The sequence below is a fragment of the Athene cunicularia genome (assembly GCF_003259725.1).
Source record: "Athene cunicularia isolate RWA chromosome 23 unlocalized genomic scaffold, athCun1 chr23_part1, whole genome shotgun sequence".
NCBI lineage: Eukaryota > Metazoa > Chordata > Aves > Strigiformes > Strigidae > Athene > Athene cunicularia.
In genome coordinates, this window is record NW_020799130.1 from 3,501,669 (window position 1) to 3,523,736 (window position 22,068).

Genomic DNA, 22,068 nt, shown 5'->3' on the forward strand with positions numbered 1-22,068 from the left:
TGATTGGGCAGTTGCGAGAGAGGCGGGGGGGGGGCGGAGCAGCGGGGAGCCGCTGAGGGGACGGGGGGGGCCCTCAGCGCCTTCTCTCCTCCCGGGGGAGGTTTCCCGAGTGGGCTCTTACAGCTGGGCTTTCCCTGAGCCTGTGAACCGCGTGCTGCGGTGGCTCAACAGGAGCAGCGTGGGAGAGCAGGCAAACATCTGGGCCGCTGGCTTTCGGCGGGCGGCAGCTAACGTTAAGAAACTTGGGTTTCACGTGGTGACAAAGGTGCCCGTGCTGTGGCCTCTGCAGTGGAAGCACGCGAGAGGGATAGGCGTAGCAGCGAGGGATGCGAGCAAGAACTTGTGTGGGTAAATGCCTGGAGCGGGGAAGGATGGCCCTGTGGTGAAAACAGTGGGTATCTGACTCGCCGCCGACCTACGAAATAGGAGAGGAGACTAGTGAAATGAGATCCACGTTCTTAGGCGTGGGCTGTACCTCATCGGTGTCTCAAATAAAAGCATGCTTTCCAGGGGCTTACATGCAGAACGCAGCAAAGCGCGGGTTCCTGAGCATTTGCTGCCTGTGAGCCTGTTTTTAAAGAGTATTTTAGAGAGCTGCCCTCCTGCATATCTAAGTATGCCAAATTTTATATGAAATACAATAATTATGTGTTTCTGAATAAAGAAGAGTTTGTTTTACTAGAGGCTGGAAAGCTGGCTTTTGAAAGTTATAGTAAGCATAATGTCCTGTTTCTGTTTCAGTTGAGGGTTATAGACGCAGTGACTGGAAGCTTGAGCAAACTCCTACAGTTTGCGTAAGGGAAATGGTTGATAGTGAGCTCTGACTGTAACAGAAACTGTCACAATATACTGCTTATCCTGCTTGCAGTGAATCTCTATGGGAGTTGCTTTCAACTCTCAGGTTTTTGAGAAAATGGTGCTTGGAATGTTAGAAGAAAAAACATCCATTGCTTTGTAGTTAATATTTAAGATGACCAGTCTTAGGAAAATAATTCAAATATAAGCAATTCCTTATATAATTATTTAGTCATTCAAAATCATGTGCTCTCGCTTACCTTTGAGATGACTGGCTGGAAAGGTGGGGTGAGAGAAGGAGGGAAAAACCAGAAAAAGATGAAAACACCAGATGATGAGTGTGTTCAGCATGTAGAGCTGTTGTAATTGTGTGAACAGCTAAGACAGACATCTGGCTTCTTGTACTAACTTCTCCTGGAATGCTTTTGTTCAGAAATAGGATTTTTTAGCCTTTCTTTCAGGTGGCATTTTGATAAACAGAAATAGTCAGTGACTTCAAAGTATTGCCCCACAGAAGGGAAAGAGAAACTAGCGTGAAAGCTTTGCCTCTTTGGAAATCTAACTGGAGAGAGGTACTTCTGCATGGATTGTGGCTCTTGTTTTTTTTTTTTTTTTTCTCTTTGCCACCTATAATTCGAAGAGATTACATACAGGTAGCTTCTTATATAACTATAGGTTTCTAAATTCTTGTAGTTAATGTAGTTATTTACTCAATTTATCTTAATTGTCACCATGAGCTTACACAAACCAGTAAATACTGTTATCAGTAGGTAGCATCATAGTGTTATAAGTAAAGCAGCTAGGCTGAGCAAACAGCATGATTAAGACACTTTGGTAGGATATTTGTTTGCTTTTTAAATGAAGACCAATCTTCCCATCCTTGTTCCCTCTCTAGTCTTTCAATGCAGAGCTAGGCACAACTGTCACTAACAGACACATGTGAGTGTAGTTAAGAGCTGCAAAGCTGAAGAGTTTTGGAGCAGGTGAAGCAATGAAGGAATTGTCCTTCAGTAAAACTCTGGTGGCAGGATTCTCTACATATGTAAATCTGAAAGAAATGATAAGAAGCGATAGAAAAATAATTTCTAGTCACAGAACAGGCTTAGAAATGTAAAATCCTGGGTTGCATTGAAAAATGTGAATATTCTGTCTCCCTGAACATTAATTTTTTTGCCAACTTCTGCAGTATCCTTTCTAACAAGTTGATCTAAGGGCTCACAGCCTCTCTTATTTGAATTTTTACAGCTGTAGTTCTTTAAAGTACTTCCCCCAACACTCACTAACTAAATTAAATGTTTAAGACTGTTTGGCCTCAGCCCCTCGTAAGCACTTTCAAAGTTATTCCTGACCAGTCTTCCCCACCCAATTTTCAACAGCTGCCCTCTGTTCTTCTTTAGACTGATTATTTTTTTTTTCCGTTCTGCTGTTTTTCCTTCCTTCTTTCTGCCTCTTTTAGCCCTTTTTTCCCTTTCAATGTAGCTTTACTCCCCACCTACAGCTCTGAGGTGCTCCAGGCTGTGTGCAAGCGCTGCCTTACATGGCATGCCAGCACTGCCATTAGCAGCTTTGCTCCTGTGTGCAGCGACTGAAGCCTTGGATGCCAGTGGTGCAGTCTCACTGCTTTAAGGGAATTTTGCTACCAGTACTCTGAAAAACCCGATGAATCCAAATCTAATATTATGTGCAAGTACAATAAAGATTTGTGCTATTTAGAAGTATTATAGTGTCTGTGGAAAGAACATTATTATAATTAGAACATAACTGTGCTTTCAGTATAACTCCAAAACTAACAGACTAAGGGTAGACGTTGAGACCTCTTGTTATTTCCACAGTGTATGTTCAAAACTTCACCTTTTCACTTTTTAAGCTATCCGTTGCCATTGAGTGATTAACATCTTACACCTTTGACACTTCATGCATTAAAACCTTAATTGTTAATTAAAGTATTCATTGCAGCTTGTCATCAGTTAAGCAATTAAAGTTTACTTGTTACTGCTTGTTTCTAAGGCTTCCCAGTCCTCATCCTTGATCTGTTTAAAATCCTTCAGCTTTATTGCTGATACTGCTTGTTTTGGCTCTACTGAGTCATGTTGGCACTTGGTACCAATTCTGTAGCTGGTTAAGTTTCAAGATGAATTCCACAAGTTATTGGCTGAACTTATGCTGTCACGTCGGCTGACATGCTATGTATCATGGATTTCTTGACAATAGTCCTTAAACACTGTACATCCCCTTAGAATTAGGATATTTTTTTTTTTTTTTTTAGCCCTATATTACCCATTATCACAGGCATTACCTGGGCTGGCAGCTAAGTGAGTGCCTGGGAGGATGCATATGTGTCTGTAATCTCCACTGATGACATAAGGGCAGGCTGTGCCCCTGGGCATCTTGTACTGGGCAGAATTTCTTGATAACACGATCCTTTTGCTAAAATACTGCCGTGGCTCTGTGTGCCAGCTAACTTCTGATGTGGCTTATTTCCAAGGACTTGATTTTGACTCTGCTGACAGCCAAATAAACTGTAAGGAAAACCAGTTCATTACTAACTCTAGGAATGTGGCCTTTTTTTTTTTTAGTTGTGTGGGGTTTTTTTAAAAAACCATAATGATTCTCCTACTGATTTATTCTGGCACTTTTTTTATAAGCTTCCTATATGGCAAAAAATATTTTCTTCTCAACCTGCCCTGGAGGTCTGTAACAAACCAACAGCGCTACCTTTTATGACTTTTAACTCAAATTCAGGTCTCAAATCTACTTTAGCTTACATTTAAATGTGTTCTACTGTGTCAACCCCACTGGTACATGTAGTATTGCCTCCCTCTGCCAGTGACTTTCATTCCCTGCACACTGCAGTTTCTCTAGCTTTATTTTGTGTGTTCTGGACTCTGGTGTTTTCAGCTGAGTTACCATGGTGGGCTAACAGCTTCTCTTGTTTCAGTACTGCAATACTGATTGCTGATTATATGCCTGTGGTGCAGCAGTCTATTACACTTGCTTCCAGAATTACTGTAAGAGTTTTCTATTTTGTCTTCTTTTACTTACATTTCCATAGTTTGGAGATTGATACATTCTATGCCATACCAGGACACTGAATAAATACTCAGTGAGGTTTCCTGGGATTCTTTACATTTCTCTTCCTTTTTAAAAATTTTGGTGGCAGATATTTCACAGAATAGTTTCCAGTATGCATACCACATCCCAGCAGTCATGTTTTCTCCCTTGCATACTTGCTGTGTTCATTCTTTACTATTTTTTATGTCCACTAGTAATAATCTTACATACATATATTTTTGTATGTTAACATATAGAATCCTTTTTATTTGAAAGTCCCCAGTGATACTCAGTCAGCATCCCCAGTGTTCTGCCTGGCATTGGATGGGTAACCTTGAGATGGTGGTCGTTGACTCCTTGGTAATTTCACACGTGTGCTGAACTTCACCTTTCTAAAGCCTGTCTCTGTATTTGGCGCCCAGCCAGCCTCAGGATGCCTTCCACCCATTGTCTTGTGTGAGTCAGGCTGCAAAATGAAACATCCCATCAATTCTGCTAAGATTCACTTTCCAGCCTTTGGGACTTGCTGATAATAGTAGGATAGAATAGAGGCTTAATTTGCTACCAGTTTGGATTTGGGTTGTGTAATTGTTTTTTCCTAGTGATCTTTTTTTTTTTTTGGTGGATTTTTACCTTACAGCAAGCACAATATCTGTTTCTGCGGGGTAGTAAAAAGAGAACAAAGAACAAGAGGGGAAAAAAAAAAAAGAAGGAAATGGCATCTGGCACTTGAGGGAGGGGAGGAAGAATAAGGAGGAAAATTATTTGTTTGGAAATTCAAAGGGGGAGCATGGCCACAGTTGGGTTATGAATAAATCTTTATATTCAGTATACATTAGCAATCAGTTGACCTTTCACAGAATTTGCAGCACTGTAATCACTGCTCCTTCCTGTTCAGTACCCTGCACTTCTCGTGAATGTGTCCATCCTTTCCCCTCATCTTGTATTACCCTACAAGATTAGATGCCATATGCTGATTTTATAGGGAAAGCCCTGTCCCCCTTAAACCTCTGGCAGATGACCAAAATCAGTTCTTTTGACGTGTGTCAGAAAATTGGATAACCCAGATTTTTAGGTATTTATCTGCAACAATCTTCCTGTATTGAGAACAAACTTGGAATTGTAATTGGCATCATGGAATATATTTAAGCCTTTGTAATATGCAGGCTACAGAGGTTAAAAGGCACTTTTGCCTAGTGAGTGTTGCCTCTAAGTGAGGATACTGACGCAGTAGCTATCAAAATTGGAGAAATGTGTGCATGTGCCCAGAAAGATCAATGACTATCGGAGGTTCACAGGCACCAAATGGCTGGTGCTGGATTCCGAAGGAGCGCCGGCTGTCTCGGCTGTAGGATGAGCGGGTTGGAGGGGAGGCGTGCTGGGGACAGCCTAGATAACAATAGAAATGCGCTGAAGGGAAGAACGGTGTCTGGAAGGAATCAAGGCACTGAGGAGCAAAAATGAAGTAAAAGTGGCTGGTACAAAGCAGAGAAAGGGAGGAGGGCTATTGCTAAATTTTGTTAGTCATTTCATTCATGTGATCTTATTTGAATGGTCTGTTGTATGAAACAAAAGAGCAGGAGAGTGATTAACCTGTCCAAATGGGAAGTCCGTTAGGCTGTTTTTCACTGGGGTTTAATTTTGCTGGATAATTTTCAGCCAGTGCTCATTTAAGTGTTCACTGAAGAGGTGTCTGTTCAGAAGCACTTGTAAATTAACCAACGAACCATGTGCTTGCCAGGAACAGCAAATCGTGGCGTGCAGCATACCTTTGTGGAAGAAGGGAAGCCGAGATTTGTGTTTCTTTCTTCCTCCTACAAAGACTCATTGCCATCTGCAGACTGCAGTGTGCGGCAGCGCCGGTTGTAACCCAGCTGCGTGTGTAACTGGAAGCTCAGCACAGTTTGTAAAACCGGCCCATTTCAAGGAGGGAGCGGTCGTCCTTAGGCTGGTACCTGTCTTGATTTTAAAGCCTGGGTGGAGTGTTTAGTTAGGGACTGCAGTCTCTGATTCTGCAGTCCTGTGTGCTTTAATTGGGAGGGAAGGGAGTCCTGATGTAAAAAAAAAACAAAAAACAAAAAACCAACCAAAAAACAACCAATTGATGGACTATAGTACCTTTAAAATGTTTCCTCTAAGTGCATGTATGCACGTGGACTCATGCAGTTGAATACATATGCAGAATATATTGCACAACAGTGAACTTTGTTGCTGAGGCCAACATAAGTGGCTGAAGTTTCTATAAAAGGCAATAACTTTCTTGTGTCTTACTCTTGTATTCATTACATTCTTAATTGATTTTGAGTCCTTCGGATGACTGAGAAGTAGGGTCTTTAATACTGTTGGGAAAACCTTATTATGAAGGTTGTATTGTTACAATTCCACTTTAAAAGGTGGTAAATGTCACCATGGCCTTCGGATTGATATGAATTTAATATTAGAAATCACTTTAATGGCTGTATTGCAGAACTCTTATTCAGCAAATGCTTTAACTTAGAGTGGCACTTCACAGTTGAAAAGCACTAGTTCTGACAACCTTAATTTGCTAGAAAAAATGTAGTCTCTTTATGGAGTTCAGTGGCAGAAAAATAAACAATAGCCATAATTTAACCCAGGAAAAACTGCCATACAACACAACTGCTTTTTCAGCTAAACAGACAGAATAATGATTGCTTGGGTGTGATGCCTTTATATATTTTCTCAAATCTTAAGACTTGCACATGCACAATTCAACAGCGTGGTCAAAACGAACACAGTGGTGACTCCGTACCCAAATGTCTGTCACCTTTTATGTCCAAGTATTGTCTGGATGCAGCTGCTTTTTTATAGATTGCAGCTGAAGATCTAAACTTTAAATAAACAGAGAACAGCAGCATATCCAGGCATCATTTACCAGGATAAACGTGACCATTTCAGGTTTTTTGGTGGGTTTTATTTGGTTGGTTTTTGTTGTGGGTTGTGTTTGTGGGTTTTTTTAATACTTGTAGTTTCAGTCTTCTCAGAGAGTAATTTTTGACTAAGTGGCTGGTGATGGTTCTGTAAAAACTGAAAAAAGCAGTGCCTTAACTTCTCCAAGCGTGTGTCATTAATTTTGTTTCCATTGAATTAAAGTGCCTCCTGTAGCTTCTTTGGTGTTTTTTTTTTTTTTTCCAGTGTCATTATGTTAAACTGCAGATACAGAATATTGGAAAGGGGGGGGGGTAGGGAGGCCAAGGTAGGTTAAACATAGGAATAGTTGCATATTTGTCTGAGACTTCAAAAATGTATTTTCTATGAAGTCTTTCTTTAGTTTGCGCTGATTTAAAGCATGTACTCATGTGAGTATATTTGAGAGCATTTATGTAAGTAGTTTCACTGAAGCGATTCCCTCCAGGGAGTCTAGTGACAGTGAAAACCTTGGCATTGGACTTTTAAGGGAGAGCCTGATAACAGGCAGTGAGAAAGCTGCACAGAAACTCTTCTATTGGGAGAAGCTGTAGGGCCAGGACAAGCTGATACGGGTCACGTTCAGGACCGTGGAGTTAATCTTTGGTTCACAAGAAAACAAAGTGTTTTCCTAGTCGTGTGGTTTGGAAGCTGACCTTGAGTGACAAGTAACGTCCGTGATAATTGGACGCGTGGTTCAGTTGTTTCTAAACCTCAGCTGGTACATAACACTTTTTCAGAGAAGTTTTCTATTTTGTGTCTTCTCTGAAGCTCTGAACAACTTCCTAAAAAAGCCAGATGTCCGTGAACAGTGCAGAAACTTGACCCTACCTGGCACTGTGCATGCAAACTCTTGGCAACTTATCAGTAAACATTCCAGGGCAAAGTTCTGCTCGTTTTGTTGGCAGTATGATAGGGGAGGAAAAATGAGCCACTAAAAGGAAAAACTGCCCTTGATTTAAAAAAAAATGAAATTATATTTAAAATATATATTTTAAAAACCTCACCTTTGTTATAACCCAATACAGTGCAACAAGGTAGTTGCATTTTGGGGAACTGGAGTCTCATACTAGGTCTTGGGTGCTGGGTTTTGGGGGGGAAAAGGGTTTTTGCTTCCTCCTTTTTAGCAGAATGAACCTGGCTGATCCCTCAAGTGCAACTGTGTTAATTAGATACAATCTCAAAATATTTTGAGCTCTGTAGCCAAGAAGGATCATCTGTGGTTCAAAATGCAGGACTGAGAATAAGGGAATGTGGCTTTGAAATAATTAAAAAATATATGTTAGACTGTCTGGTCTCAAGCCTCATGTGCCTCCATTTTTCTGTTTGGTGTTTTTGTTTTTTGTTTTAATGGATGCATTTACTTTAATATGGATGTTTTCAAATATAGCTCTGACAACTTGGTATCTAAACAGTCTTCCTAATTGCTATAGTTATAGGCTTAAAATATATCTAAATTTATTGGTGTTGCAGTTTGTGTTGAATGTGGAAAATGAGTGAACATCTGCAGTTTGTTGGGGAGAGGGAACACAGAAATTTCTGAGTTCCAGCTACAAGAGTGCAAACTAGAAGAGAAACATTTCAGCTGTGACAGCATACCTGTTAGCAAAAAGTCACCTCGTAAAATACGCTGCAAAGCTGAAGGGAGATCGTGGCTGAACGTCTTATAAGAGCAGCGAGCCTTCTGTTTCTTTGCTATTTTAAAAATAAATGCAGTTGAATATAATGACATTCATTAGACGAGGCCTGATTTTAATGTAATAATAAAATTACCTGTTTTGTAAAATTATTTTGGATGAAGTTTTCTTATGTATTATAGTTGTCTATAGTTTTTATTCCTGAACTTTTAATTTTAAAAATATATGTTAATCTGTCTTTTGGAAATACTGACCTGAAATTACTTTTTTTTAAAATTTTTTTCTTTTTTCCTAATAGTACTTTTCTATATCTGAAATTCCTGGTAGTGTGGGCCCTAGTACTGTTGGCAGATTTTGTCCTCGAGTTCAGATTTGAGTATCTGTGGCCATTCTGGCTCTTCATCAGGAGTGTTTACGATTCCTTCAGATACCAGGGTTTGGTAAGTATAACACAACATTACTGTCCCTTTGTAAGAAAATCCTGCAAAGTTTCAGGGCATGTTCCATGTTACACAATTAACTTAATGGCGTTGATGATCATTTTCACAAGAGGAGGAATTTTCGAGTGACTAGGTGACGTGGACTCAACTCTCTTTTTCTCTGGCCTATTTTATCTGTGGCAAGTGGAAGCGAAATACATAGCTATCAAATTTTCACCATGGGAAAATATTGTTTGAATTCCTGAGATTAGCAAATTGGTTTAGATCCCTATTTTTTTTTAGGGTCTTATTTAAAAATAAAATGACAGCCCTTGCCTGTTTACATATTTACTGCCCTCTGAAAGAGTGAATGACGCTGCTGCTTGGTCATGATCTGTTTTCCAGAAGAACAATCTAGTAATGATAATACTACATCAACAACGTAAATGCAAGTATTCAAACAAAATAATAAGAAATAAATATAGCTGTTTGGAAGCTTGTTGGAAGAGTGCATGGGCACAAACTCTCAAGTTGTGCCTGTTCTCTCTTTAATTGTCTACGTTTCTACTTTCATTGGCTAGACTGCTCCATTTCTTTGCCCTGATTATGAACAACACTAGTGTTTCCATGTTGAAATCATTGTGGTGTCACTATGAATAAGTTGGTAATATTTGCTGCAATAAACCAAAACGCTCTTCTTTCTCCCCACCCCTCCTTTCTTTTAGGCCTTTTCAGTATTTTTTGTTTGTGTAGCATTCACATCAAATATAATATGTCTGCTCTTCATACCAATACAATGGCTGTTTTTTGCTGCCAGCACGTATGTTTGGGTACAGTATGTCTGGCACACAGGTAGGTCACTGTTTCTTATTTACAACTTACTGATTTCAGCTTTTAGTAGCATGCAGAAACCCTCTTCTATTTGTTACATTTGTTTTAATGCACTTTTGTTATATGTTCTTTTGCTTTCGTTAGTGTGCTGATTTGCACTTGCACACGTGTCTGGGTGCATCTTGTAGTGATCATTAAAGCTCGATCAATGGAACTGAAAGTGTGAAAACAGGAATTCCAGAGCAGTAAAAAAAAAAAAGATTATTTTCTTGACTTCGAAACACTTCTGCTGCAATTCAGCAAATAACAGAGTCCATACGAAGTTTGTGGAAGTGTTACGTTCCTCCTCCTACTCAATCAGTGTGCTGTTAATTTTGGGTGTTATCGTAGTTTAAATTCCTATTAGTCAAATCTTTGTGTCAACTGGGTTCAGTTTCTGAGCAAAAAAAGGCTGATAGTACCAGTTGGCTGCCCCAGCAATTTGACACATGTATGGAAAAGTCTTGTCCCTGCTTCCACCCCCCTTTTTTTTTTTTTTTTTTTTTACCCTTAGTTGTTTGGGGTTGTTTTAATAAATTCTTGGGTAATGGGACAGCAGTTGGATTGAGGGGAGGTGGTTTAGTTTGCACAAACACTAATAGTTGATGTGGGTTATGTATATGTCTTTCCCTCAATCAGAAAATTTTAGGAATAAAACTTGAGGGTTTTTTTAGAGGTAAGTTTTCCCTACCCAAGTCCTTGGGTTTTGGGGCTTTTGTAATATTTCATGTTAGACTTGCCATCAGATCACAGGAATTTCCAGGATAGCATGGATCATTTCTCAGCTTACTGGTGGAAGCAGTCATCTTTCTGACAAGTTAGTCATTTGTAATAATGACAATGTGGGAGCTAATGGAAGATACTGTGAACCAGTTGCTGCCCAATTTAAAATACGTAAAAATTCTGGAGTTATTTTTAAGATTGTATTAAGATGTTAAAGTGTTATCTGAAGTTGTTCTCAGGGTGGATGTTTAGAAACCCTAAAGGACAAAACCTGATGGGCCAATTTTAACTGAGCCTGTTTAATATTTTAATTCACTGCAGCCTTAGGGAGACTTGTTTTTAAATGCTCATCTAAGTTAATGGGAACTTGCTCTTTGTATTTTTTAGGAAGTTACGATCTTTTTGGGTGCAGTGTCTACCTAGCTGAAATGTTCAGTCCCTTTAGGCTGACAGTTTCTGCTATAGGTTTCTCATTTACGCAGAGTGCAGCTATTCAAGAGAGACCGAAGCAGAGACCACAGTAAATAACGTCAGGGCCTCAGAGTAATGCTCTCTTTAGTTTCAAATTTGAGATCGGTTTCCAAACCAGCACACAATATGTTGCTGTAAGTAGGTAATCAAGAACTTTGTTTATTTTTATGAAGCTTGTGGAATGTAACTGGAATTGATTTGTGGAAATTCACAGTGGCTATATTGCAAGCAACAGTGGCATTTTCCATTGGCCAAGAGGTTTAAGACCTTAGTTTTGCTTGGCTTCTATTTTACATTCTCACCAGCAGTGCTGGAGAAAGAAATCAATACGGCATCCTAAATGTTCCTCTGATGTAGAGTTGTGAGTTGCAGACTGTTGTCTGCATTACTGTATATGGAGTAACCAGTGCTGTGCTTACTCACTCCTGTTTTCTCAGCAGATTTGCTCACTGCTGCTGCTACCAAGATATACCTAACTTGGAGTGAAAAAGTAGTCCAAGCTTACCACTTCTGACTCAAAGATCATAAGCTGTAACATTACCTCATCTTCTGCAGTTTCTTCCATTTGTGTTCCTTCTCTGTATAGGGTTTTGTGCCAAGCTATTTCATTAGCTGCGCATCTGTTATTTTTCACTGATGCCTTATAAAAGTAATAAAGCACGATAAGAACACAAAAGTTACAATTGGTTTAAAATAAAGACATCCTAGATACTTTAATCTGAAAAAACCCTCTTACAATTTCCTGTATGTCTGAAAATTTCCCTTGACTTTTTGAATGTTTTAAAAATAAAATATTTGCTGCTTGTAATATATTACTAAGGTGTTTCTTCTTCTCTTAATAGAGAGGGGTGTGTGCTTACCGACAGTATCACTGTGGATACTCTTTGTTTATATTGAAGCAGCCATTAGATTTAAAGATTTAAAAAACTTCCATGTAGACCTTTGTCGTCCATTTGCAGCACACTGGTAAGTGTTTTATTCTCCTTTTCTTATTAACCTTTGTTTCACCAGGGAAATTAATGTTCAGGGCTTCTTATTTTGGTTCAGGGTTTGTCTGTTCAGTTCTCCCCTTGCACATCTGTCATTAAATATTCCAGGAGAAATGTATGCTAAGTGTTAACCAGGTGCAACCTTTCTGAAGACACAGTGCTTGTGAGCTGCAGGGAATTTGTAGCATGGCTATTCCTAGCATTCTTGAAAGTTCTTGTTTGCAAATATTGTATTTACGTAGTGAATAGACAGTGAAACTGGTTTTTAGCTCCTTTTACCAATAACTTACGTATCCAGTTATGAAAATTTTCTTCTTTTTCTGTATAAAGTGCTCCTCTTTTTCCCCTCCAACAAGAAGGGTTCTCGTGAGCGTCTGATTTCATAGATCAGCAGAGGAAGGGAATAAGCCTCAGGTTGAAAATCATGACAGAACATAAAACCCAAACACTTACTACACCACTTCATTGGAAGTGATAAGAGTGACTTCAGGCAAAAGCCTTAACTTCAGAGTATCCGTATCTGGAAGAAATGTGCTTTTATTCTGCAAGTTTTTGGTGTGGCATGCATTGATTGGGCTGCATTTAAAATATGTCCTGTTTTTCCTGGAGTCATTTGGTCCAGTTCCCTGTGATACAGTCTCCAATAAATTAGACATCTGTCATTTTAATTTATATTGTCTACATTGTGCAATAAATCCCTTAAACACTAATTAAATTCTATAATAGGTTCCAAAAGCACTTTAGGAGCTGTGAAGAAAGGTCTTTCTGCTGCTGAATTGGATGCAAACATTTTGGCTTGTCATCAGAGTTTTAGAACTGTAGCTACAGCTGGCTTTACACAGCGTTACAAAAGAAGCATTGGCAGAGATAATGTCAGATGCATATGCAAATGATTCTTGCATTCTGGCAGCTGACTTAGAAATGCAATTTTCACAGTGCTATTACTGAGCAAAGAATGGGCAGATTTTAATGGTTAATAGTCATCTACATCTTGGTTTTCCCCTGATCGAGGATACCTTCAGTGTTAAAAATGCAACTTCACTGCGCTTTGTTAAAGTACTTGTCAAAGATACATATATTTTTATACAGAGACGTTTGCTGATTGATCGAGTATCCTTGTTAACAAATACACTAGCATGATTTGTTAGCATTCTATTTCGGTGCAGTTGTCACAAGCTAATAAGAACACAAGCTAATAATTCTGCGTGATGAAACTGATACGCAAAAAAAAATAATTCTGAAGTTGTGTTACGCTTCTGTCACCCCCGTCAACAAATGGAACTGCGGAGTCTGGCTGGAAGTGAAATTCTTCATGTCTTATCTGTCAGTAAGATAAGTGGAAGAACTAAGTTTAGGGATCAGATATTTTTTGCTTACAGCTTCACGGTCAGCCTCCTAAACAAGGATTTCCAAGGGCAGTTTGTTGCCCACAAGAGATGTCTCAGTTGTGGCCATCCTCAGCAGAGGCAGGTGGTTACTGAGGCTTCACCTCCAGGGTCACTTGGAGCTGTACCAGGGTGGGGGATGGCACTTGGGCCCAAAGCTCTGTGTTCCAGCAGCTTCTCCAGCTCTTGTGTTCTCCAGGTCTTCTCCAGCCTGTGCTGCAGTGAGGAGGTATCACAGGGCCGGTGGCAGTGGCGGCATTTTGGAGAACTATTGTTTTGTCTCAGCTTTAAAGAGTAGTGGAAAAGGGATCTGCTCTTAGTTTCTGAGTGCAAAAACGATGAGGCTAAGGATCAGTTTCTGCTTTCACTGTTCTGGATGAATGTTTGTTAACACATCTCCCAGATTAATGTCTTTACGTATTACATGGCCCTGTAGGAACAAAACCTGGGAACTTCTGCTGTATTTGGCTCTTATCTCCTTAAAAGATGCATAATTCCTAGTCTGGTGCTTGTCTAAAAGCTGTCTTTGCTATGCATAGTGTAATTGCATTGTCGTAATCCTTTAATCTATGCTAGTGTTAATTGCTGTCTGTAATGAACTGTAATTTTGTCTTGATAAAGAGGTGCCTGTGTTTTTGAACTGTAGCTTTATTGTAGTGCAGCAAAAAAAAATTTATATATAATTTTCTATGAAAAGTTGTAATCCAGATGTATTCACAGCTATGTAATTTATTACAAGTTATTAATTTGCTATTATGGCTACATTTTGAATAATAACATTGCTTTTTTTCTTAGTATTGGCTACCCTGTTGTGACTTTGGGCTTTGGCTTTAAAAGTTACGTCAGCTACAAAATGCGTTTAAGAAAACAAAAAGAAGTACAGAAAGAGAATGAGTTCTACATGCAGCTTCTCCAGCAAGCTCTTCCCCCAGAACAGCAGATGCTACAAAGGCAAGAGAGGGAGGCAGAGGAAGGCAAGTTATACTTATTACTATATGTGTTTGCTGTTTAAAAAAGAAAAAGCCTGCTGAGGAAGAGCTGCTTCAGTTCATGTTGTTTTGATGAAAGTACAGTGAACTTAGAAACAGAGGACCCAGAAATAAAATTATTTTGGCAGTGGTTAATATGACAGTAGAAATGAATTATGTCCTCTCTGTTTAGTTCTTTATTAGCAACTGCATCAATCTAGTCAGTCAGTGTTCTGTGAAGCACTAGTATTTATTATTAAATCCCTTGGTTACTGTTTCCTGCCTGTAATGAGAAAAAAAGTCTTAAAATATCACATGGCTTCTGATTTTCTTTTCTAGATAGGCTCTAATAATGATTGTTTTCTGCAGAAATGATTGATGTGTAGTTAATGATTTTTTCTTTGTATGTCACAGTATTGATTGATTTAATGAACTAAGTATTTTTTTATTTTGGTATTGCAGCAGCCAAAGGATTATCTGATATGGATTCCTCAATACTTTTGCAGCACAATGGAGGCATTCCAGCCAATAAAAAATTATCTACAACGTTGCCAGAGCTAGAATATAGAGAAAAAGGGAAAGAAAAGGACAAGGATGCTAAGAAACACAACCTTGGAATAAATAACAATATTTTGCAACCTGTAGACTCTAAAATACAAGAAATTGAATATATGGAAAACCATATCAATAGTAAAAGATTAAATAATGATCTTGTAGGAAGTACAGAAAACCTCTTAAAAGAGGACTCATGCACTGCCTCGTCCAAAAATTACAAAAATGTCAGCGGAGTTGTGAACTCCTCACCTCGCAGTCACAGTGCAACTAATGGGAGCATCCCTTCCTCATCTACTAAAAATGAGAAAAAACAGAAATGTGCTAGCAAGAGCCCAAGCACACATAAGGACTTAATGGAAAACTGTATTCCTAATAACCAGCTGAGCAAACCAGATGCACTGGTAAGGTAAGTTTGATCTGAGCATTGTGTAACAGCCTGGCTTATCCTTCTTTTGTTCCAGTACATCAGATCTTTTTTCTTTTTCTCAGGAAAATGTAATTTATGATTACATAAAGAAGACCTAATTGTCTGGTAATAGGATAAGGTAACTAGGAACTGGGTCTTCTGGGTTCTGTTCCTGATTTTTGCCTCTGGTTTGCTATGCAGCCTGCAGCAAATTGCTTCCTTTCTACCTCAGTATATGATAGTCACCTACCTCACAGGGGTGTTGTGAGGCATAATAAATAGCTTCGACAATCATTTGATGGAAGGCATGAGAGAAATGTGGAGAATCACTATTACAGAGCTCAGTGGGTGTGTTCTGGACAAATCTTCCATGGGGTGACTTTTACATCTCTGGGGAATTCAGTGGGATTTTGTAGTGCCTGAACAGGTGTTTTGTCTTGTTTTTTTTGTTCTATGGGGGGGTTTTGTTGTGGTTTTTTTTTCCCTTGAAATATTTGGCTTTTGTTTTGATCTTCAACTCCCAAGTATAGGTGCAAAGTATCAGCTACTGTGTAACTCCTTGAAGTGATAAGTTTAGATTCTTGCTTGCACACCTGTTGCCTTATTGGTTTAAGTACAGGTCACAGGGTTTTAATTCAGCTATCTTGTAAACTATAAAGATTGAAGAGGTCACATCTTTACATATCCTTACCTGAAGTTTAAAGAAAGATGTATTTATGAAATGCAGCTAAGTACTTACAGCATAAAGTCATGAGACATACGGTGTTGTATGCTACCAGAACAAGTACTTCGAAGTTGTATGTAACTGTTAGGAATGGGGATAGAGATACACCTAGAACAAAACTCTTGCACAATTATGCACTTTCATACCATTCCTGACCTATGTGTCTCTTTTTTTTCCTTTTCTCATGTGCTGAACACTCTTTGGCCAACAAATCCTTGTTGGCCAACTTAATTGCAGATTCGCTTTCCCTGCAGGTACCTTTTGTTAATTGGACTTTTGTCTCTGGTCTGTGAGGATTTGTGCTATGTGACTACTATTACTTCAATGGAAATAATATTTTCTCCTCTAATCACTCTTCCAATTAAATATCCAAACTAATTGATACCTAATGTCTGTAGAGGACCTGTGTGAAGCAAATAAGAAACCAGCTAATCTATCTAATCTGTGAATCGAATTCAGCCAAGATGAACGGGGTGCAGATGGCTCCGTCTTCAGCAAAGCTGCATCTAAATAAACATGTACAGGACCTGCTGGTTTTGTACGTTGCCAGTTTCAGATGGGCATCTCTACACTCTTTATATGGCTTATTTGCTCACTGAAGACAAGAACAAGTCAGCTCAGCTTTGCTGCAGTTCAGAATATTCATAAGTCTTGAGAAAAGTGCTTTATAGAATGACCTGCCAGGCTAAGAATTTTGTCCCATGTAGCTGTGACAAGGAATGAGTTTTAAACCTTGTATGTTTTAAGTTTTAAATTACACATTGAAATTTTTATGGGCTTGTGTGTGTGTGTGCAGTGACCAGGTGGTCATTGTAATTGTTCAGTGTGGGCTTTCTAATGCAGAAGTGAGCATACAATAACCTAGACTGGGCCCTTAGAGAATTCTGGCTCCTCTAACTCACTGGGTAGGGACGGCGCACACGATTAGTGTACTCTGAAAGTGCCTTTGTGCAACGTAGCCTTCCTCTGCCCTGAATGTGAATTAAGCTCCTTCAGTCTCTTGTTTGTCGAGTGTTTCTGTGCGATGTGTGGGTGTGATGTGGCTGTTGTGCTTCGTGTAGCTGCTTATTGTACACTGATTTCCCCATGCAGGCGAGCCAGGAGCACTTAAAACACCAACGTCCTGTGTGTTGTTGCTCAGTTTCTTACGAATGTCGATGACTGAAATCATTCATGAAATCTTGTTTCTATTAAGGTTGAGTATGTAACTCCTACACCAATGGAAGCATAAACTTACCTCACAAATTGGTTGGGATAGAATGCACTTAAATTTAAAAATCCATGTTTATTTTTTTTAACTTGTCAGTTATCCTCTCCCTGGAGTGTAAGGCATTTGTTCATCATCTTTTCCACTTCCAGCAGTATTACTCATTCCTGTTCGTAAACTTTTAGTCTACATCAATGCTGTACCCTGAAAAGGGCTGTGTAAAGTCCTGCATTTGTGTCTGACTTCCAGATCAGAACTGCTAGGCTTCCAAATAAAGATGCTTTTTATAACTTCTTGTCCAGCAGACTCGCAGCAGGATGTCAGAACCAAGCTGCTTTCCTTTTGTGTTCACAAATTATTTCCTTGAGCTGACTAACCAGCATTAAATGTAAAGTATGCCTTATGACTGCTAGGGACTCAGGATTAACAGGGGTTATCCAAGACAGGGAAGATTGGGGTTTTCTGAGAACAAAAGTCTTGCATGCTTGTTAACTTTTTGTCTTAAATACTTGGTGTGACATCTGAAAGGGTACTCTTAATCAATTTAAGTTTCTATTTTACATATAAAACGTTGCTCTTATTTGAAACAGTAAGTTTTTGTTCTGTCTGGTAACTAGTTAGTGCATGTGTGTTTGGTTTTCTGGAGAGGAAGGTACCGATCCCCATCTCTAGGTTATGTTATTGTCATCCTGAGAGCTAGAGCAGAGGGCTTCAGGAAGCTCCATCCCTGCTGATCAGCCCTGAAAGTAATCTCTTACGTTTTTTTTGTTCCTGTAGTTGAAATGAATTTACAGACTCATGAAATGGTTTGGGTTGGGAGGGACCTTAAAGCCCCTCTAGTCCCAACCCCCCTGTCCCGGGCAGGGACACCTCCCACTAGCCCAGGTTGCCCAAAGCCCCCTCCAACCTGGCCTTGAACCCTTCCAGGGAGGGGGCAGCCACAGCGTCTCCGGGCAGCCTGTGCCAGGGCCTCACCACCCCACAGGGAAGAATTTCTTCCTTTATCTAATCTAAATCTCCCCTCTTTCAGTATAAACCCATTAACTCCCACCCTACCCCTACACCCCCTGATCCAGAGTCCCTCCTCCCTTTCCCGCAGCCCCTTTCAGCCCTGGGAGGCCCCTCTAAGGTCTCCCCTGAGCTTCTCTTCTCCAGCTGAACCCCCCAACTCTCAGCCTGTCCTCACAGGGTGGTGCTCCAGCCCTGGGACCATCATCTGAGTATCTACTGATGGATACTGAAATCTGCTGTTTGTTTGTCAGGCACTTCATAATTGAATCTCTGATCTGAGCTGCTCATTTCCCAACACCATGGTAATTGGGGCAGTGGAGGGGGAGGTACATTTGTTATCTGATGGAGGGATAAATGTGGTATCCCTTTACACTTAATATTGTTTGTCAGTAGGTACAGAGCAAGTTAACTTCTTGTAACTGTTTCACTGTCGCTTCTGAGGTGCAGGAGGTTTTGTTCATGTTTTAGGGGCTTGATGTATGGAAAAAGTCCAAGCTGTAATTGCTGCAGATTGATTTTTTTTTTTTTTTTTTTTTTTGGTGCTTCTGCCAACAGATTGGGCTTGAACAGAAGAAAGGAAAAAAAAAAAAAAGTGTCTCTTAAAAAAGAATTGAGTGCCTTCTGGCTCTCTTAAAACTTTAATTTTTATATAAATTGTGTTTAATTTGTGTGCAGTTGCCATGTGATTATGGAATTGCATTGACTGAGTAAACGAAGGCACGAGAGTATATTATTCACCAGTTACTGATACTTAGGAGGAGTAAGCTGAATTGAGTTGTCTTTAAGTTGATCCATCAATCTTCCCTGAAGCGTTTGGAAAAATACTGAATCTTGGAGGTGATCACTGATTAATTCTCTTCGTCAGTGAGATCAGAAATGATATGTGATAGTGTTGAGAAAAGAAAATGGGTAAATCTGCATTTATAGTAATGACAAACCGAAAGAAATTGGCCTTGGATGTATAAACAGCACCATGTAATAATCTGCAACTATAAACCCTCATTTTAAAAATAGTTGTGTGTCAAAATGACTTGTAGTTTGTGCAGCAATAGAGAAAAGTATCTTCTAGAAGTCAGGTTTTCTTCACCCGCCCTTTGTAAATAACTTTTCCAATAAGCCTGGAAATAAGAGACTTAAGCAGAAAATGAAATGGTAGAAAGAATAATAATAAAAAAAAGGAAGAAAGAAAAAAAAAAAAGCAGTCTTATTGGGTCATTTATCATTGTAACAGTAGTGCAGACTATTACGGAGGGGAGGAGGGAAGACTCCACACGCTAGTCTGTGCTTGTAGCAGTGAAGCTTTATGACATTGTATTGGTTTACCTTGATGATGCGCTTTCATTTTAGAAAGGGGGCAACAGAAAGGGTGTTTTTAATCTCCTTGTATTTCTCTGAAAATGATGGATGACCTCTCTGTCTATATACGGAGAAGGACTTTGACTTACTGTTCCACAGGAGGAAATTTTTAGGCTGAAAATGTTTGACTGGACTTCATAAGATGGATAAGAACATGGTTACACACCAGAGAATGCAAGGAGTACATGTGGTTTTGAGGGGAAATGAACTTCATGTGGTTGTTTTGTGGTTTTGGGTTTTTGTTTGGTGGGTTGTTGGTTTTGTTTTTTTTTTTTTTAAATTAAATTGTATCTCTAGCTAATTACAGCAGGTCTGGGAGAGAAACCATAAACCATATAGGAAACATTTGGTCCCTGCATTATGATGGATTATTATCTTCCTAACTCATTTTAGATAGTAAGGAGCATTTATTTGCTCTATAAATTGCAGAAAACATCTGCTCTCCTATTTAAAGCTATAGCAAAAAATATGGCATAATGAAAAGGAATAATTAAAATTGGTAAAAATTTACTTTAAAACTTATTTCTAAACAAGCCCATCGACAGATAAATTTCTAATGGTTTTGTCTGCCATTGACTTGGAAGAGATTAGTTTTGTCAGTATTAATTCTCTTCTGCCCCTTTGGGATTGCACTACAGTAGTTGATCACTTGCTGTATGGAGATTGATCATGTTTTACATATGTTATTCTGTCTTTTGACTGTTTAAGGTCATCTGTACTGATAGAAGTGATTGTTTCAGAACAGAACAGAGCTTTTAACTGTATGGTGGTCTGAAAAAATCAGATGTGTAGAAGCGCTCTAATCAAAGGATTCCAGTAAGTCGAACTGGTGAAGTTGCCGCTCTCTTACTCCTGAGCTTACTGTGAGCTCATTTGTAGTGGCTAGTAAATCAAGGAGTCTTTGTGTTTGAATGAACACACAAGGTGTATAATTCCCACTCTACACCTGCTAGTTTTTAAGAAAAAGAAACTCCTCTCTGCCGCATTCAGTGAAGAAAGAGTTGCAGGCAAGCAGCACCAGCTGCTCATAGGCTGTAATATTCTGTTGGTGTGTGGTCTGCCTGCACGTGGTTTAGTGGTGTGGCCCACTGGTTTTTCATAAACAACAGAAGCACCCAGAGTTTGATCAGTTCTTGTTGAGTTTAGTCCTGTCTCCTTTGGGATTTACAGTGAAAGTTGTAATGAAGGGCAGGTCAGTCTCATTTTCCCATAAAAGTTACCCCGAGTCCCTTGTGATCCTTCAGACTCAAAGGATGAATATTTAACACTTGGAGCATGCTTGAAAAGCTAAGGTAGAAAGGACATCCACGAGGCTTTGGCTCTGTGTTGAGGCAGGATTTGAACGATGTATCGTGTGTGTACAACCCTTCCTGATCCCGATTCTCACAAATTTAATGTAGACAGGTCTGGCTGGACATTCACCTAACGCTGAGTAAAAAAGGAAGGCTGTGGCTTGCGACCTCTCGTAATTCCTCCTGGTTTGGGAAGTAGACATCCTTTCTGCTCACGTTTGTGTGCGTTCTACTGATCACACAGGTTTCGTCTTTCTTTACAGCACAGTCTGGACCAGCCCCATGAGCACTGCAAGTACAGAGTCCATACTGAAACCGGCAGGAATGCCATGAACCAGATGGCTTAAGAAATTTGAACTAATGTCAGTGCTCTGTTGCCAAAAATACAAATTCAGCTTGTCCTGTGCCAGCACCTCTGATTTATTTGAGCTTTACCTGATCAGTGCTTCTTTTCCTGGAATACTAAATACCCAAAATAAATCCTGGTATATCTTATTTGAGCAAGTTTGACATAGTGTTAGTTATAAGGAAGAGGCTATTAACAGCTGTCTTATTTTCATGGTTATCACTTTATTGTAGACATGTATGTGGAAATTATTTATAGATACTTGTCGATGTAAAGTGCGTGTGGTTTATGTGCATTCCTTTACATTGTCCTACCCACCATTTTTTCACTTATTTATGAAAACCTGTATTAAAACCAGTCAGCTGTTGGCAAAAAACAGTCTGTTAACGCTTCCTACAGCATCTTACTCTCTTCAGTTAATGTTTGCTCTTTCTAAAACACTTAGTTACTGTTTATCAGAAGATTAAATTGAACTGCTAGATCATTGCCCAGCGACTGTCCAGCTCTATCACTTCACATACTGAACACGGTGAAAACACACACCTAGTAATGCCTGCTGATGAGTTTTCCATTTTTGGTTTGTGTGCTGTGGTTGAGTGAATATTTGGTTAGGTTTGCAAATTCTTTTCCTCCTACAACAGAGTACAAGGTGTTGAAATGATGCGTAGCCTTCAATATGAAATGTGTATTTGTTTTGTGTTATTACTATTTGCCTATTAAGTTGGTTTTTTCTTTTTAAAGGTACGTTTGACAACAGTTTATACTATATTAAAAGGAATTCTTCTTGCCAGAAGTTCAGGTGTAGCTGGAAAGACAGCTTAGTAGAGCTGTAGAAAGTGGGATCTGAGCATTTAAGTTACATAAGTGTGTTATAGACCATGCTCCTTTATAGGCTGCTTCTTGCTGTTCATTCACCCAGTAGACCTCTTCAGTGCCAT

General features: G+C 39.4%; 1 protein-coding gene across 1 annotated transcript in view; it reads left to right on the forward strand.

Moving 5' to 3' along the window:
* MACO1 (macoilin 1) overlaps window positions 1-22,068 on the forward strand; it is a 30,725-nt gene that overhangs the window by 1,982 nt on the left and 6,675 nt on the right. Inside the window, exons 2-7 of the mRNA XM_026863229.1 lie at window positions 12-348; window positions 8,707-8,848; window positions 9,553-9,679; window positions 11,734-11,857; window positions 14,061-14,239; window positions 14,696-15,194. Of these exons, the coding sequence (XP_026719030.1) occupies window positions 12-348; window positions 8,707-8,848; window positions 9,553-9,679; window positions 11,734-11,857; window positions 14,061-14,239; window positions 14,696-15,194 (1,408 nt within the window). The remainder of the gene's footprint in view (window positions 1-11; window positions 349-8,706; window positions 8,849-9,552; window positions 9,680-11,733; window positions 11,858-14,060; window positions 14,240-14,695; window positions 15,195-22,068) is intronic.